At 46.5% G+C, this 19184-nt stretch overlaps 1 protein-coding gene across 4 annotated transcripts in view; it reads left to right on the top strand.

Moving 5' to 3' along the window:
* Nucleotides 1–19184, top strand: part of LOC144818885 (RNA exonuclease 1 homolog) — a 1142074-nt gene that overhangs the window by 196168 nt on the left and 926722 nt on the right. For all 4 annotated transcript variants that reach the window (XR_013607172.1, XR_013607173.1, XM_078676714.1 and 1 more), the window contains exon 4: nucleotides 4571–4772. Coding sequence is in view for 2 of the 4 variants with exons in the window: in XM_078676714.1 (XP_078532840.1) it covers nucleotides 4571–4772 (202 nt within the window). In the remaining 2 variants the exon portion in view is untranslated. The remainder of the gene's footprint in view (nucleotides 1–4570; nucleotides 4773–19184) is intronic.

Raw genomic sequence — 19184 nt, 5'->3', positions numbered from 1 at the left:
CTCACGGTCTCTAGAACATCTGCAAATTGATAAATCCATATTTCATTTTTGTAATTATATATTAGGTTGTCTAGAGAAATTTCATTTCGACTGCCTGTAGCTTATATCTGTTCCTAGAGGCTTACTTTGTTCTTAGGGGATATCTGGCATTCACTCACGTATTACCCTCTGTCGGTATAGAACCCATTATTTTCGTATAGAAATTATTAATCATGGTATCAGTACCTTGAATTATACTATGACTTGCACTCGGAACCCCGAAATGTTAATAGTTTCAGATCTATCTATGTTTTCAATTGTTATCAATTTCATGGTTGTATTCTTTATCTTATGGGTTTATATGAGCAAGGCGGGCTATACCGCGTGATTATATATGGGAGGCGGGCTATACCGCATAATTTGCTCCTTTTTAAAAAAAAAACATATCGTCAAGCAACATCTACTGCGCTTACCTGGATTTAAAAGACCGGCCTGCACGGAGGAGCAGATCCTTCAGGACCTCACCTTGGCACAATGGTCATCCCACCTCCGTTTGGCTCTGTGCTTCTGGTGTGGAAAAAACAGGAATGAACTGAGGTCAGCGTGCTAAGGTAGCACCTATATAGGTGCCATGGATGACGCCATACCAAACTAAACCACCTACTGGCGCATAAGGGGACTGCTCATAGTTCCAGATCCAATTTGGCACCTGGGGAATATTTTAGGGTAAGGAATCTGCAGCTAGATGGTCTCTACCAGATCTGGCGTAACCGGAGGTAAATAGCTTGTCAACAGTGCATATTTATTATGTTATGTGGCTACTATTGTACAGCTGTACAGCTGTACAAGTGGGGCAGGTGGGGGTGGTTTGAGGGGGGTGGTGTGGAATCAGATCTCTGATCCAAGGGTGAGATAATTTTCGCCTCCATGTCCTTAATAGAATTGAAACTTTCTGTTAAGATAGCTTGCACTTTTTTTCATTCTGTGTCCGGAATGGAGGCAAGGGTTATGCTAGTTTAAAGCTTATACATTACCAGAGAAACCGTATGCATGACATGCTTGAAGTAGTAACTTTTAAAAGTAGAGTTGGAGGGCCAGCCAGCCGGATTCATTATACCCTCCATCCTTCAGTAAGTCTTAGAAGCCATTGCTCCCTTTAGGGAGTGTACCCAAAAGATACCGATATCCGTGCCAACTTTTGCATCACTAATCTGGCAATAATGGGGAAGACACCACCTTGAAAGGCTTCTTGATGGGAAATGAGTAATTGTCGCGCTTTTGGAGGATGTAGATCTTCAGTCATATCCTCATATGCTTCAATGCATCTCATTATACACAGTTTATGGTTATCCTCTAAAGAGTGATGTGACATCATTTGGGAATTAGCCTCTGTCTAGAGATATGTAAAGTACTCCCTTCTGGTGTAAATACTAAACCTGTAACATCCAGAGCCTGGATATCCAAGACCCTTCAACAGGAGATTAGACAAAGAAGCATAGACCGTTTACCTGATAAATTCTTGCTTGAGGTATTTTTTGCTTTGCCAAGAGAGAAATTGATTAAGAACCCAATTAACTTCCCATAGAGAAGAGTATTGTGGTTCTGGTGGAGCGGAAAGTCGAATACCACTCATTAGTTTCTTCACACGGATGTTCTCCTACAGGACCAGCTTTGATAGAAGAATGACCCCATGAGATGGCGGATCTGAAGGAATTTTACTGACCTGTAAACCATTCCTTGTAGGCCTTCTCTGATAGGAAGTTCAGAATCTGCACACTATTGGACCCTACAGGATCAACGTTTTTTCAGTAGGAACAAACCCAGCCATCTTGTCCAGGCTGATTGGTATTTGCTGATCGGGAATCTGCCCAGCTTTGTATCTGAGCCTATTCTGAGAGTCCTGGGATTCTCTATTGTTGCCTGTAGTCCACCATGCAATAATTCGCAGAGTGCCCTCTAATGCCAGTCTTTGGGGGTTCCTGGATTGACAGCAAAGGAGATCCTGAAATAGAGATAAGCAAATTGGAGAATCCCAGGTAAGTTCCATCAGGGCGGGATGCTAAACTTGAGATCTCCATGACTGGGGTCACTATTACCAAGCCCACCTGTTATCATCTTGCTTGTGCAGATTTGGGACTTATCTGACACAGGGAAAGTGTATAGCCTGTCTCTTTACTCTGTGAAGTGTTAACTTGCTTAAAAGGGTAAAATATACCTTTATGAATCAGGCAAAAATGTTGTGAATCAGGCTCTACCAGCCTTTATTTCAAAGAGGCCAATATATTTGCACATTTAAACAATGACTGACTGAGCTCTTGGCATAGAGAACATCACAGAGGAGGATGAGAAAGGAAAGGAGAGGAGTTGGCCTAACGGCTAAGGCGTTCGACCTCGGACCTTGGGATCTGGGTTCGAGCCTCGGTAACGACGCCAAAAACCTCCTGTGATTCTGGGCAAATCACTTAACCTCCCCGTGCCTAAAATGAAAGTGTGTCCTCATGTAACGTAACTGGTGCTATGTAAAGCGCTCTGATATCTGATTCAGTTCGGGTCTAGTTCGAGCTATATAAAACTCTGCAAAAAAAAAAAAAGCATTCCTCATAATTGATCTAAAGAGCAACCTTTCCCCGATAATTCCTCAATGCCTGCCCTGTCCAAATCTAATATCAGTAGTCTGACAGCCAACATGTTGGATACTGAGGACTTCCTTCACCCTCAGTTGTTCAAATGGCCTCCAGCACAGAAGGGAGCTTCATATGTGAAAGGGTGTCTGAGAAAGCCGCTGGACCAAGAAACTTGCAACCACCTGCAGGTTGAATGCCCCCGTCCATCCCTAGACAGGAAAGTAGCTTTTTTGCCTAAAATAAGATGGCAACATTCCTAGCCAAATATATCAGCGACCCAAATACGGGTATTGGCATGTCAGGACAATCTCCTCGACGTTACAGGGCTCCTAATGATGACCCTAGTCATGGATGAGGAAGCCAGGAAATCCAGGTCCCTTGTATCATCGTTTCCCTCTTAGTGTGGTCCTAACGGGCCATCATCCTGTATGAATAACGTAGGTCCCTTCTTATCAAGGAAGACCCAAGCTTGGGGACCTTGTTTACCACACAGGCATGAGCAGTACGTAAGGTAGTCTGGCAATTCGTTTATAAAGGAACCAGGGATGTTTTTAGTTACATTCACTTCTCTTGACAAGGCGCAGGCATCTATTCAAAGAATTATGGGCCAAAGGTTTTCACGAGGGCCAGTCTACCAATTGCTTTGCTTCCCAGGCCGCCCCTTGGGTCAAAGCTTGCGATATGGACAAGGAAAGACAGATTCTGGTTTTATTTAATCCTTTCAAAGGATGGCCATGCCAGCATCATTGCAGAGGCAACTTCAGAGGGAGCAGTGCGCAAGGAATCCATAGATTTACCCCTTCATCTTAATTAAGGGTGCGGGCTCATCACCAGTGTATGGGTGTTGCAAACTGTGTGGGGCTTTCAGATTCTACAGCTATAAATCCACACCCTACACTTTTGTAGCAAGTCCAGCACTGCACATGGCTAACAACTGATACTGCAACTCCCTCCCATAGAAAATTATAGAAGTAGGGACTTGCTACAAAAGTGTAAGTTACTAAAACGTTCACCTTATAAATACTGAAAAGCCGTAAACTTACTCAATAGCTAAGTTACTACAAAGTGCAGTTTGTGAATCTGGCCCTTTGTGTGCAAGTGTGTGGCTCTGATTTACAGTCTGAAATTGCAGAGTTTTATGCTTATAAATGGAATGTAAGGTTGTTGAAAATGTATGAATGAAATTATGTGAACGTAGGTTTAGGGGTAAGTATGGTAACATAAGTTTTCTAGAAATCGTGCAGAGATGGTTGTCCATTGGTAAGGTAGTGAACTCTCATGAAGTCAGAATATTGTGGCTATTCATGATCATTCACCATATTGTTTTCAGTCACATTTCATACAAAAATTTACTTGTGGAATGAAGTGCACATGGGATCAAAAGGTTTCAGCTTACACTCATATTTTCTGCGTGCCCATGAAGGATTCTTCTCAGCCTCTAAACCCCATCCCCTCCTTGGCATTTGTTGGTGGACAAAACATATTACCCGGGTTAATGCAAATTTCTGCCATATTTGGTCTTGTCGACTACGCACTATACTAACAAACTGCTGGATGAAGTGTGGAGGAGTAGTATGTATATGAATCTGATTTGCAAAGATATGTGTTTACTCTTAAAGATTTGTGAATCTCCTTAAAAACGAAACCTGTTACCCGTTGGCGAAAGCTACAGTGTGTGAGCCTTCTCAACCCCTTCCTATATGAACATATTCTTTCTCAATGGTCATTGAGATGGTATAATGGATTTAAAATATACTGAACGTTTATTTATTGGTTCATCAGTTAAGATGCAATCCATTGTTCAACTCTGCTGGCTCTTCCTAAACTGGTTTTAACTAGAATTTAAGAATTGCATTTGAACAGTGTGCCGCAAGTGTTCATTGAGAGCATAGATGTTTGTGGTCCAATCATATTTGGACTTGTGCATTGTTGAAATCAATATAGTAACTAAAAATTGTTGTGCCTAGGCAAAATCGAATAAAGAGGTATTGGTGCCCCTCCGAGAACCTTTGCCACAACCAGTGACACATACCAGAATACGCCAGGCTCAAGAACAGGCAACTCAGATAACCGCAGCGGTCAAGAGTGGGCAACGTTTTGTTGCTGCTGCTTCAAGGCACAACATAATATCAAGACTTCCAACCCAAGTTCACAGAATTGGAAAAATCGGTAATGGTAATTGTGTCTATTTGAAAATGTAATAAGTTGCCCTCTTTTCAATATCCTATTTAGGACTACAAGTTGTGTATTGTTTGCTAGTGTTCTTTATTCTAGCCACCAAGTAAGCTCTAAGATGTAACCTTCAATCTTTTGAGGTTTAGTTAAAATGCTCTCACAATGCATCGGCCCAGATTGCAAGGTGTAATTTTACTGCACAGCATTGAACTGTAGAATATGTATCAAACAGTTGCTTCTAGCTATATACCTCCATTGTGCTTATATAGGATTTTTTTTTGTAGCAATGTCATGTTGCTTGTTGAATTTAAGGTATGAAGATAACCAAGTAAACATTGCTTAATACATATATATGTTTTTAAACTGATTTCGCTTGAGCTGATATTCTAGTTTCTGTAGTAGGGGATCTGTGTATAGTCATAATCTAGTGAATAGTCCCGCCCATGTGCGTGGACCCCGGAGCAATCAAAAATAATCTTTTAATCTGTCTAAACATGCAAAACTGCACTGACACTTGAGAGAGAATTTAAAGACAGATAATGCAGCGTATATCCACAGGCTACACTGTCCAGTACTTCAACTAGTTTTTCCACCAAAAATCCACAAACGCCACAGCCTGTCCAGATTTCTCCACAGAGAAAAATATTGCTTTCAACAGTAAGACCCTCTGGAATTATAGAGAGGAAGAAGTGGACAGACAAGCCCCATAGGCTGCCATTATGTGGCTCAGAACAGGATACTGTGCCTTTAAGATAACTTTCCAGAAGCCTCACCGTATCCCAGAATGCACTGCAGGTCCCGTTTACTTTCAGTTCTTTTTTCCGGCTCCTGCAAGCAGGACCCTGGAGCATTGAGCTCTCCCTTTTCAAGGGTTTAATTGGTGATTTTTCACTTTTTTCAAGTTGTTTGAGTGCTTTTCTTGAAGTACTTTGTTTATTCTTCCTTGTGTTTGTCTTGGGGCACTCTTTATTTGTCAATATGCCTGCATTATTTGACAAATGCCCGGAGTGCTCGAGGAAGAAGGTCAAGTCGTACCCACAGGAGGTGTGCATCATCTGCCTTCCCTCATCTCATGTCCCAGAGGAGTGTGACATCTGCCAGGGCTTCACTAGCAGAACCTTGAGGGATAGATTGAAGATCAGGCTCCAAGGCCTGGAAGACAGAAGACTGAAGGCACAAGGTGGGTCTGGAAGGGCTTCCTCTGCCCATGCTGAGGCCTCTTGGGGGGCTCCCCAGGGGCAGGAAGGCCAGCAAGCGTCCATATTCTCCGTCTGTGTCGATTGCACAGACTACGGCGTCGAGAGGGATGACTGCAGGTTGACCCAGGGCTTTGGGTTGAAGCGGCGTCGATGCTCAGCGTCGAGGGAACTGAATAGGCCGCCGTCGATCACCGGTGACTATTTCGTCGTCGAGTAATCGACATCGAGAGGTGGCCCGGCGTAGGCGCTCGCCGTCGAAGCGACACCGCCATTCGCCGTCGGCGAAGAGAAGGAGGTCGTCGTCGAGGGGATCCTCGACGCAGAGGAGGCGTTCGGCGTCGATGAGACGCTCGCCGTCGAGACGAAGATTGCCGTCGAGACTAAGATTGCCGTCGAGACTAAGATTGCCGTCGAGACTAAGATTGCCGTCGAGACTAAGATTGCCGTCGAGACGAAGATTGCCGTCGAGACGAAGATTGCCGTCGAGACGAAGATTGCCGTCGAGACGAAGATTGCCGTCGAGACGAAGATTGCCGTCGAGACGAAGATTGCCGTCGAGACGAAGATTGCCGTCGAGACGAAGATTGCCGTCGAGACGAAGATTGCCGTCGAGACGAAGATTGCCGTCGAGACGAAGATTGCCGTCGAGACGAAGATTGCCGTCGAGACGAAGATTGCCGTCGAGACGAAGATTGCCGTCGAGACGAAGATTGCCGTCGAGACGAAGATTGCCGTCGAGACGAAGATTGCCGTCGAGACGAAGATTGCCGTCGAGACGAAGATTGCCGTCGAGACGAAGATTGCCGTCGAGACGAAGATTGCCGTCGAGACGAAGATTGCCGTCGAGACGAAGATTGCCGTCGAGACTAAGATTGCCGTCGAGACTAAGATTGCCGTCGAGACTAAGATTGCCGTCGAGACTAAGATTGCCGTCGAGACTAAGATTGCCGTCGAGACTAAGATTGCCGTCGAGACTAAGATTGCCGTCGAGACTAAGATTGCCGTCGAGACTAAGATTGCCGTCGAGACTAAGATTGCCGTCGAGACTAAGATTGCCGTCGAGACTAAGATTGCCGTCGAGACTAAGATTGCCGTCGAGACTAAGATTGCCGTCGAGACTAAGATTGCCGTCGAGACTAAGATTGCCGTCGAGACTAAGATTGCCGTCGAGGCGAAGGTCGCCGTCGAGGCGAAGGTCGCCGTCGAGGCGAAGGTCGCCGTCGAGGCGAAGGTCGCCGTCGAGGCGAAGGTCGCCGTCGAGGCGAAGACGCTCGCCGTCGAGGGGCCGACGCTCGCCGTCGGGTCGATGTTCTTCGACGCCTGAGGCGCAGAAGGAGTAATGGCGTCAGGAGTCAGTCGAGCAGGCAGCAGGTGCCTATGGGAGATTCTCCAACGCCCCAGCCTAGGACAGAAGGCGGATCACCGGGCTCGGTGTATTCTGAAGTGTTTACGCCTTCTAGGCGGTTACCCCCCTCCTCCGTTGCCCAGGGGGCCACCGCCGTGGGCTCCCACCCCGCCTCCACTTCATCCTCAACCTCAACGACAACCTCCGCTTCTGGCTGACAGGCCTCCTCCAGTTCCTCCAAGGACGGCTTTGCTACCGCGATTCCCGACGCCACCTAAGGGTACCCCTCGGCCGAGGGCCCCTGCCGGGCCAAAGTCGCCCACTCCGGTGAAACCGGCTGAGCGTCCGAAGCCCAGGAGATCGCGATCTCGCTCCGGTCGGAGGGGGAGATCGCGGAGTCGTCACAGGTCCTCCACGAGGTCGAGACTGCGTCACAGGAGGCGACGGTCGCGGTCCCGCACGGATTCTTCCGGGACCAGAACCTACTCACCGACTTTGTCGGAATCCCGGGGGACAAGAGTATCGCCGGTGGACGACGACAGCACATTCCAGGATGTTCTCCTGAGGGGTCCAACTACATCAGTAATTTTCGAGACACTGCATAAAAAACACCTGTCTCCAACTTTACTGCCTCTAGTGCCGGGGCTGGTAGAGCCTGAAGAGGAATTGTTTCTCACCCCTGCGGTGACGAAGGCCGCTCCCTCCCGGCTCCTTAAGAAGTACAGGGCCCCGGATTCTGACCCGGCCTTTCTTCGGATTGATCCTACTCCGGATTCTGTCATAGTGACGGCGGCTAGGAAGCAACATGCCACCTCCCCGTCCTCTACTGTACCTCCTGATAAGGAGAGCCGATGGATCGACTCGGCAGGCAGGAAGGCCTGTGGGACGGTCTCTACTGCGATGAAGGCGGCCAGTGCTGCGGCTTTGGATCATGCCCTATGGGAGTCCCTACAGCAATTCGCTGAGTTCCTTCCCTGGGAGAATAAAGAGGACTTTCAAGAAATCCTGAAGGAGGGGATGCTGGTGTCGAACCAGGTCATCAGCGCGGCTGCGGATACGTCGCTTCTGGCTGCACACGGGTACTGTCATGGCATCAACCAGCGGCGCCACGCGTGGCTTCGGCTTACGTTATTCAAGCTGGAAGCTCAGCAGCGGGTGGCCAATCTGCCTTTCTCGGGTGAAACCCTGTTTGGCAAGCATGCGGATGACGAAATGGCCCGCATGAAGGCGGAGGCCGAGACTCTGATGGCGGTCGGGTTGGAAAAGCCAAAAGAGAAGAAGGCCTACCGACCGTTCCAGAGGCGGTTCGGGGCTCAAGGGCGAGGACAGACTTCCGGACAGCAGCAACAGCAGCAGCAGTTCCGGAAGCCCTTCCAGAAGCGCCAGAAGGGTAGAGGCGGCCAGCAGTCCGCAACAGCGAACAAAGGCCCAGCTAGGTCTCGACCCTGAGTGGTTACTTCCCCTACATCCGTTACCCGCTCCGGTGGGGGGAAGCGTTAACTTTTTTCTGGCAGAGTGGAGATAAATTACTCTGGACAAGTGGGTGCTGAATATTGTTTGCAATGGATACAGTCTTCGGTTCAACAGCCCGCCTCCATCTATTCCACCGGTCGGCTCGCAGTTTCAACTGCGGGAGCTCCAGGCGGAGGCCGATATCCTGTTAAGGAAAAGGGCGATATAAGACGTACCTCTGTCTCAAAGAGGAAGAGGTCTGTATTCCCGGTTCTTTCTGGTTTGCAAGAAGGACAAGAACGAGTTCAGACCCATTCTGGATTTGCGGCAAGCAAACAAGTGGATTCGCAGAGAGAAGTTTCGCATGCTGTCGTTGCATCAATTTATCCTCAGCTGCAACAGGGAGACTGGCTATGTGCTATAGACCTACAGGATGCGTACTTCCATGTGCCCATTGCACACAAACACAGGCAGTTCCTGCGATTCCAAGTCGGCGCCAATCATCAGTACACAGTACTGCCATTCGGGCTGAAGTCTGCGCCCAGAACATTCTCGAAGTGCATGGCAGTGGTAGCGGCGCACCTGAGAAAGAACAAGGTTTTTGTCTACCCGTACCTGGACGATTGGTTGATCAAGGCCTCCTTCTCGGAAGCTCAAGCGCACTTCCAAAAGACGTGCGTTCTCTTGAACAAGCTGGGGTTGCACATCAACATGTCCAAGTCTGTCCCGACTCCGGTCCAGTACATAGCGTATTGATGGAGGCTCCCAAGTACTGTGTCAGCAAGCGTGTCTCCTTCGGGGGAGAGATGATTATCACTCCTTCGGAAGGCTCAGGCTCTTATGACCGCTCCATCTACAACAGTGAGGGCGGTGTCTTCTCTACTGTGGTCGATGGCCTCTTGTATCTTCCTCGCACCACACGCACGGCTGCACATGAGACCATTGCAGGAGTGCTTGGAGGATCAGTGGGATCAGAGGAAAGGATCTTGGGACGACAAGACACGACTGTCTCTGCATGCTCTTCAGTCTCTGAAGTGGTGGTGTTCAGCGGAGAATCTCCTCAGAGGGGTTCCCTTCCACAAGGTCATTCCCACACAGACTATCGTGACGGATGCGGCTCTCCACAGCTGGGGGGCGTACTCCAGAGACTTACAGATACAAGGAACGTGGTCCCAGATGGAGTCCACGTATCGCATCAATTTCCTGGAACTCAGAGCTGTCCACTTGGCACTGAAGGCCTTTCATCTGTCCTTCCAGAGTTACTCTCTGCTTGTACAGACGGACAATACGACCACGATGTATTACCTCAACAAGCAGGGGGGGTCGAGATCACGCACTGTCGCAGGAGGCGCAGGCGATCTGGCACTGGCTTCTAACCAGAGGCCATCTACCGTGCGTGCAGAATGTTCAGGCAAACGCACTGAGCAGACTGATTTAGGAAAACCACGAATGGGTCATAAACAACGAAGTACTAGGAGAAGTCTTCGCAAGGTGGGGGTCTCCAGACGTAGATCTGTTCGCCACCGACGAAAACAGCAAATGCCGAGACTTCGCTTCCAGGTACTACCAGCCGGGGACGCTGGGGAATGCGTTATGGATCAACAGGTCGAACAGCTTTCTGTACGCTTTTCCACCCATTCTCCTGATTCCGGCGGTGCTCATCAAGCTGTCCCAGTCCAGGGTGCGGATGATCCTGATTACCCCGGAATGGCCCAGGCAGTGGTGGTTCACGGACCTGCTTCACCGGTCTCTCCTTCCTCACATACGGCTGCCGTGCACGCCGGACCTTCTCACGAGGTTCGGGGAGCAGATGTTGCACCCCAACCTCTCGTCTTTGAGTTTGGCGGCATGGCTCCTGAGAGAGTGCAATATGGCCATTTGAATCTACCTGAAGATTGCATGGACATACTGAAGGAGGCTAAGCGACCTTCCACTAGGACTCCTTATGCTTACAAGTGGAAGAGGTTTTGCATCTGGTGCAAGTCCAAGAACTATGACCCAACGACGTGTAAGGAAGATGTCATCCTTGTGTATCTTCTACATCTAGCGCAGTCTGGCCTTAATGTCCATTCCATTAAGGTTCATCTCGCTGCGCTGACTGCCTACAGGAAATGCCCTTCACAGACTTCCTTCTTTCAGATCCCTGTGAACAAAGATTTTTTGGAAGGCTTGAAGAAAGTGTTCCCTCCTGTCCGGCTTCCTTCGCCTTCATGGGAATTGAATGTGGTGCTGTCCAGATTGATGAAGGAGCCTTTTGAACCTATTCATAAGACTTCGTTGCAGCACCTGTCCTGGAAGGCGGCGTTCCTCGTGGCCATCACATCGGCCCGCAGGGTGAGTGAAATTCAGGTGTTGTGTTGCCAAGAACCTTATACTGTATTTCATGCTGCTAAGGTTGTTATACGTACTCACCCTAAATTTCTTCCAAAGGTTATATCTGATTTTCATGATAACCAGACCATAACTTTACCTACGTTTTTTCAGAATCCTTCCTCTCCAGCGGAAAGGTCCCTGCATTCCCTGGATGTTAGGAGGGTGTTGAAATTGTATCTGGATAAAACCAAGGATATTCGTAGGTCAGACCAATTGTTTATCAATTATGGATCAGTCAGGACGGGTCTTGCTACCTCTAAACAGTCCATCTCGAGGTGGATTGTGTCCTGTATACAATTGTGTTACCAAAAGGCTAATAAGAACTTTGGGGGTAAGCCTAAGGCTCATTCCACCACGAGCAAAGCTGCCACGACTGCTTTGCTCCGTAATGTTCCAATTGCAGAAATCTGCAAGGCGGCCACTTGGAAGTCGGGATCCATACCTTTGCTAAGCATTACTGTCTGGACTCTGATGCCAGGGCAGATGCTCAGGTTGGGCAGGCCTCGCTGCGAAATCTGTTCGCACAGTAGTGGTGTTATTTTCTCTTTTCTCCACCGCCGCTCTGGTGTGGGGATGGGGATGGGCTTGCCATTCTATTCACTAGATTATGACTATACACAGAGATCCCCTACTACAGAAGGAGTAGTTTCTGTCCTGTAACTCCAGTTCTGTAGTAGGGGTATCTCTGTTATAGTCATAAGCGCCCGCCTTCCTCCCCGGTGGAGAGAGATATTCATGTAAGAAATGCTACAGGTCTGGCGTGTTACGCCTTCAAAAAGAACTGAAAGTAAAAGGGACCTGCAGTGCATGCTGGGATACGGTAAGGCTTCTGGAAAGTTATCTTAAAGGCACAGTATCCTGTTCTGAGCCACATAATGGCAGCCTATGGGGCTTGTCTGTCCACTTCTTCCTCTCTATCATTCCAGAGGGTTTTACTGTTAAAAGCAAGATTTTTCTCTGTGGAGAAATCTGGAGAGGCTGTGCTGTTTGTGGATTTTTGGTGGAATTTCTAGTTGAAGTACTGGACAGTGTAGCCTGTGTGGATATAGGCTGCATTATCTGTCTTTAAATTCTCTCCTAAGTGTCAGTGAAGTTCTGCATGTTTTGACAGTTTAAGAGATTATTTTTGATTGCTCCGGGGTCCACGCACATGGGCGGGACTATTCACTAGATTATGACTATAACAGATACCCCTACTACAGAACTGGAGTTACAGGACAGAAACTACTCCTTTCTTCAGTCCAAAAATATATATCTGCAAAACTTACATAGATATCCAGCCACTTTTGTAGTGTTCAAGAAAATGGGCCAGTTGGACAACTTTATCAACGCCTATCTCCACCATCATATCATCTCGCAATTTTATCCTTAATTTAGCACAAATAATCAAGACCATTGACATGAACAATTCTGCTGCTTGGGGTTAAGATCCTGAATTTCTAGCAGAGCTTAAGATATCCTACATAGAACCACTTATCAAGAAGAGTCTCTTCCCAGCATAGAAGACATGTTACAGGGCTTCTTAAAATGGACCTTCCTTTGGAAACTGATAAAAATAGCAGTGTGAGTTTTGTTTTGAGCCCCCTGTTGTATGCTGATGCAGTGCTAACTGTGCTTTAGCTCCACAATCAGCCAGGCCCCCCTTCCAAGGCGGGTTATTTTAACAGAGAAAAAGTACAGCGGCGCGCCAAAGGCAAGCCCATCTGTGCCCAGATCGTGCTCCGAGCCTGTCCTCCTGCCGGTTTTAGTTGAGATTGGACTCCAAGACTCTGCTATACCAGAAATGAACTCCTAGCCCATAATGTGGTAGGCAAGGACACAGGTTGCTTAGATTTAGATCTAAACATTTGGTCTGCTTACTCTGTTTGACTGTAAGAAATGTAAGCTTCATTTAGGTAAGGAGGGCAGCGGGAGAAAGATCCTCCCTCAGGACAATTCCTTCCTTCCTTACTGCTGCTTTGACTTTTATCTCCAATAAATGGTGTTCCGCCTTAAATAACACAAGATCCCTCATCAAACACAAGCTCGAAGTTGTAGATTTGATTGATTCCAAGCATTAGACATCTTGTACATAACAGAAACCTTCATCTCATTTTTTAACAGGCTACTTGGCCATAGGCACATCTTTTTCCAAGACCTTAGCACCATTCTAGAATCTTCTCCTAGCACTTTTCAAGCTTTACTGCACTAGGAGACTTTAACTTCCATCTTGAGGACCTTACTGTTAACAACACAAAGCTTATTCTTTACAGGACTGCCAGTCTTGGCCGTTCCCAGGTAGTGTGCTGGGCACTATCATTATGGTATCTTTATCAACAATCTGTCCTTGTTAGATATCTTGACCTGATCACTTCTCTGGACAGACCACCTAGCAGTAAGATTTAATCTTCGTCTAGCTCAACTCCTTCAACATGGTAGACCCCGGCCCCCCAGGAATGACTTCCTTACCCATGGCATAAGATACAGCCAGGCCAACTTAATCAGGTACTAGCAGTTTCACTACCTTTAATACCAGAGGACCTCAGTGCTGCGGTAGATAACTGTTTCATGGCTAATGGCAGATGTCAACTCGTTAGCCACAGCAAAGGCTTCAGTTAGCAAGACACCCCTTCTTCGCAGCTCCTTGGTACACTGAGACCTTCAGAAACCAACAAAACAAAAATGCAGAAAGCAAGAACATATCTGTAGGAAGGAGTATCTTGATTTAGAAAAGATTAGATATAACCACAAGCTTGTTACCTACAAAACCTTAATAATGAAAGAAGTCTGCCAACTTTACCCAAACGATCGAGGCCGCCAAGAATTCAGTTAAAGATCTATTTCTTAAGATAAGGAAACTTACAACTACAGTACCAGAGACAGACAAACTTAGCAATCAAGACTAATGTAATGACTTGGCTGCCTTCTTACAAAATTAAGAAGTGTATAATAGGACATCTGTGATGACTTGTCTGTCTAGATATTCTGGTTCCATGTTGGAACCTAGTGTTTGGAACCATATGTCACCAAGGTTCCCCTTACTGGTAATTCCAGGGTTGTCAGTTGTTAGCTGACTGTTGGCTGGGGCTGAATAAACTATACTTGCTTATCTGAACTACTTGGAGTCTCTCAACATTATTACACTGGCGACGTTTGAGGAAAGGTCCATGTGTGCAAGTCAGCCTCAACAACAGGTGTAAAGCAAAAAGAAGAAAAAAAACACTCACTTGGCTGCTGTGTTGAAGAAGAAAAGCGGATTGGCATCTTCAGAGGAGGATTACAGCAAAACGAAGGCGCTGTAAATATTGAAGAAATAGACAAACGCGGCGAAAATCGGCAAAGGTAGACTCTTTTCTTTGATTTAATAAGGAAAAGGAGAAAAAACGGAGTTTGAGCGTGACGTCGATTTTTGTGGGTAAATTCCCATAGAAAAAAGACTGTTTTAGAAAGAAAAAAAAACAAGCCCGATCAGCCGAAGAAAGAAATCTGATCGTTGCGTGACGGCCATTTTGGGTCGGGAAAAAAAAAAAACAAGGCCAATCGACTTTTGAAAGACAGAGTGCATATCTGGAGTTGGTGGCGGCCATTTTGAATTATTTTTTTTTGTCGTTTTTCGTATTTATAAAGAAGAAGACAATGAGGAAGGCAAGAAAATCGGCATTTCGACAGGAAAAACTGTATTTTAGGGAAATGACATTATAGGAGTTTATATTTAAAAAAAAAAGACCTGTTAATAAAAAAGTGGAAAAGGAGTGAACTGGAAGGAGCATTTTTGGTCAGACTAAGGGGCATAAGCTGGGAAAAGCGACTGGAGGTGTGGAAGAGACTAAGCAATTGCAACTGATTGTATGACTTCAAGCCTGTCAACGGTGATAGGCACACCATATCTGGGAAGGGTGGTGGTACTTTGATGGTGAATTAAAAGAATAGAAAAGTCTAGGTTTATTAAGTTGAATAGGAGTAGCAAGATGCAGAATGTAACTGCACCTCCTTTCTTTCTGATGGAACCAGGGGAACCACTGATTAGGTGGAAAAAGTGGAAGAAAATATTCGAAAACTATGCGAGAGTGTGTGGTGCGAATTTGAGTGGCGAAAGGAAGCATGCTTTATTAATGCATTGTTTGGGAGGAGAAGGTCAGGAGATTCTGGAGACACTTCCAGTTCTTTCACATGCAGATCAAAGGGGATTGAATGAGTATGAGGTATGTGCTAGGCAGTTGGACTTGCACTATCTTCCTAAAGTGAGTACTATCATGGAAAGGTACTATTTCGGGTTACGAGAAGAAGGCAAGGAAGAGAGTGTTGAGGACTACATTACTGCGCTCAGAAAGTTGGCATCAAGTTGCAAGTTTGGGGTTTTGGTAGAAGAACGAATTAGGGATCAGTTTGTTTTGAGGTGTGTGAGTGATAAAATAAGGGAAGAGTTGTGGCTAAAGGATGAACCTGCACTAGAAGAAGTGGTAGGTATTGCAAAAAGGGTTGAACACATGTTAAAATGCGTGGGGGAACTAAGCAAGGAGAAAAAAGAAGATAAGCCAAGTAGTTCTTCAACACAAGAAGTGGTGTGTCAGGCTGTGAAGAGAGTGGATGAGAAGAAGAAAAAAGAGGTGTGTGAGGAGGAAAATTTGAAACGGGAGGTTGATGGTAGTATTTCTAAAACACAGACGAGTAAGAAATTCACAACTCCTTTTCAAGGAACTTGTTACAGATGTGGGAGGTATGGGCATATGGCAAATGCGAGAGAGTGTCCTGCCCTTAAATTCAATTGCAATGTGTGTGGAAGAAAGGGACACATTGGTAGAAATTGCAGAACAAGAGTAGGGAGAGAAACGAAGACCGAGACCAAGTTAGTTAGCTTTCAGATTAATGATGATGTGGTAGAACATCCTTCTGATTATGTGTTGATAGGAGAAGCACGTGTGTTGATGAAATTTGATTCTTGTTCACATGTCCCCTTTATTTCAAATGAGGTGTTTGAGAATGCGTTCGGTAAGAAAAAGTCTTTGTGTAAACCGGATATAAGACCAACAGGTTATCAAGAACATCCCATAAAAATAATGGGTTTCTTTTTTGACTGCATTGAATATAAGGGAAGGTATACAGAAGCAAAAGTTTATGTGGTAAACAGGGGTGACAACTTGTTGAGTTGGTCTCATCAAGCAAGGTTGGGTGTGAGTCTCAATCCAAATGCTCATCCAGTTATTCAAGTACAGGCTGTTGACAATGTGGAGAACAAGTTTATAAAGAATTTTAAAGAGTTGTTCAGTGAAAAATTAGGATGCATAAAGGGTTACAATCACAACATAAGGCTGAAGTTGGGTGCGGTACCTGTTGCTGCTAAAGTAAGGCGCATTCCAATTTGTGTAAAAGATGCTGTGGGTAAAGAGAGTGAGAAGTTGTTGTCGACTGGGGTTATACAACCAGTAGAAGCAACTGAGTGGCTCGCACCAATTGTGGTCGTGAGGAAGCCTAATAATGAGATTCGGCTGTGTGTTGACCTTCGTGCTTTAAATAAAGAGGTAATAGTTGACAAGTACCCTTTGCCAAACATAGAGGAGTTGGTTTCTACATTAGATGGGTCATGCTATTTTACCACCTTAGATATGGCTTCAGCCTATCACCAAGTTCCGCTGAAAGAAGACTGTCAAGAGCTTACTAGTTTCATTACACCAATGGGTGCATTCAAATTCTTAAGAATGCCTTTTGGGCTGGTTTCAGCAGCCTCGGTATTCCAGAGAATTATGGAAGATCTGTTCAAAGGAATACCGGGGGTAAGATGTTATCAGGATGATGTTCTCATTTCTGGTAAGAACGAACAGGAACATGATGAGAGGGTTTGCCTTGTGTTGAAGAAAATGTTGGAAGTTGGTTTAACTCTGCGTCAGAGCAAGTGCAAGTTTGGTGTCAATGAGCTAGATTATTTGGGCCACCACATCTCAAGGAAGGGCATATCTCCAAAAAAGGATCTTGTAGAAACAATTGAAAAGTTGAAGGAACCTTGCTCAAAAGAAGTTTCATCCTTTTTGGGTATGGTGGAATTTTACAATAAGTTTGTCAGAAATTTTGCAGATAAGACTGTTAATCTGAGGAAAATCATGTGTAAGAATGCCGTGTTTAATTGGACTGAAGAGTGTAGCAGAGAGTTTGATCAGGTGAAGATGGATCTGAGGAATGCACCAAATTTGCAGGCGTTTGTTCCAGGGGATCCGACGTTTATTGTAACAGATGCTAGCAGCAAGGGTCTGGGTGCTTTGTTGTTACAGGTGAGGAAGGACAAGGAGGTCCTGATAGCTTGTGCTTCGAGGTGTCTGAAGGGGGTGGAGTTGAATTACTCTGTCATAGAGAAAGAGGCACTAGGTATATATTGGGCTGTGAATAAATTCAGGAAGTTTGTGTGGGGTTCCTCCTTCACCGTCCGGTCTGATCACAAACCACTAAAGGAGGTCTTCGAAAAAAAGGGGCTAGACTCCATCTCTGCAAGAATAAGGCGATGGGTAATTTCGTTGCAGGAGTTTGTGTTCAAGTTTGAGTATATACCAGGGAAAACTAATGTCTCGGCAGATTGTCTGTCAAGGTTGGTAGATGTGGTAGAGTATGGTGAGGAAGCCTTGGCTGACGATTTTGAGGGTGATTTAAAGGTGTGTGACGTTACCTTGGGGGCGGTGAAAGAAGATGCTTGGAGAGAAGAGCTGGGTAAGGATGAGGAGTTGAAGGAGGTCATTAAATTGCTGGAAGGTGGTAGGTCTCGTTCTTTAAAGAAACCTTGGTCTTTGGTTGCCGATGAGTTGGCAGTGGTGGATGGCTTACTCATGAGAGGTACTAGGTTAGTTCCACCAGTTAATCTCAGAAGTATTCTGGTTGACATGTCTCATGAGGGACACTTGGGTATTTCAAAGACGAAAGAACGCATAAGAATGGACTTCTGGTGGCCAGGTATCGATTTGTTGGTGGAACGCACTGTTAGAGATTGCTCTTCTTGTCCGGCAAGTGATAAAGTTTTGAGGACGAGGTCTTCTCCAATGGTTTGCAGGAGGTTGCCTAAGTCCCCCTGGGATGAAATTGCAGTGGATATTGTGGGGCCTTTACATGGTGAGCACCAGACTCCATTTATGTTGGTTCTACTGGATTTGTATTCTAGATGGGTTGAGGTTAGTTTGGTAAGGGAGATTACAAGCGAGTCTGTTATTTCTTTTTTGGAGTCTGTCTTTAAACGTGAGAGTTTTCCGAACTCCATTCTTTCTGATAATGGACCACAATTTTGTTCAGGGAAAGTTGAGGAGTACCTCAATCAGTGTGGCATTGTTCACAAGAGAATTTCTTTGTATCACCCTGAGGCAAATGGTGCTTTGGAGAAACTCAACAAAACTTTGAAGGAAAGCATTCAATTAGCAAGGGTCAACAATTTGGACTGGAGAAAGGAGTTACAGAATAGAATTTCAGCATATCGATTCTCTCCTCACTCAACTACAGGAAAAACTCCGTTTGAACTTTTCAAGGGTAGAGCACCTAACACTTGCTTATGTCCTGCCTGGATGATTGCAGACAAAGGTGTAAAAAATAATGAGGTGGGGGCATGGAGAGAAAGGGAATTGGAACTACAGAGGAAAGGGGGGGGCGTGGTTTCAACGCCGACCGGGATGGCTGCGTGAGCGAGTTGCTCCGCGCCGAGTCCCGTCCTTTCTCCTGAGAAATCCGGCCCCGTGACGCCCGGCAGCTGAGATCGAGGTCCTAGTGGGTCGCGGACCTGGAGGAGAACATCTGGCCCCCGTCGGGACCCGGAGCGCTGAGCGGAGACGGTCCTGACCACCGGGTCGGCCTCGACGGCAAAGAAGGCAAGATGGCGGCACTAGCGGAGAACGGCTCCGGGAGCTGAACAGAGAGAGGTGCGGGGCCGTTTTGGAGGCACCTGGAGGACCCCTGTGAAGCGGACAGCCGGAGAACGGACGGAGGCTGCTGGTCCTGAGCGGCGGCGGAAGGCAGCGCGGTGAACGGGAATCGGCGGGGCCCCTCCCCCACCTGGTCCCGGGACTCGAGCCGCGTGGACGGCGATGCTGCGGG

The sequence above is a fragment of the Lissotriton helveticus genome, chromosome 2_1 (genome assembly GCF_964261635.1).
Source record: "Lissotriton helveticus chromosome 2_1, aLisHel1.1, whole genome shotgun sequence".
Lineage (NCBI taxonomy): Eukaryota > Metazoa > Chordata > Amphibia > Caudata > Salamandridae > Lissotriton > Lissotriton helveticus.
This window is presented reverse-complemented; position numbering and strand designations above follow the sequence as displayed.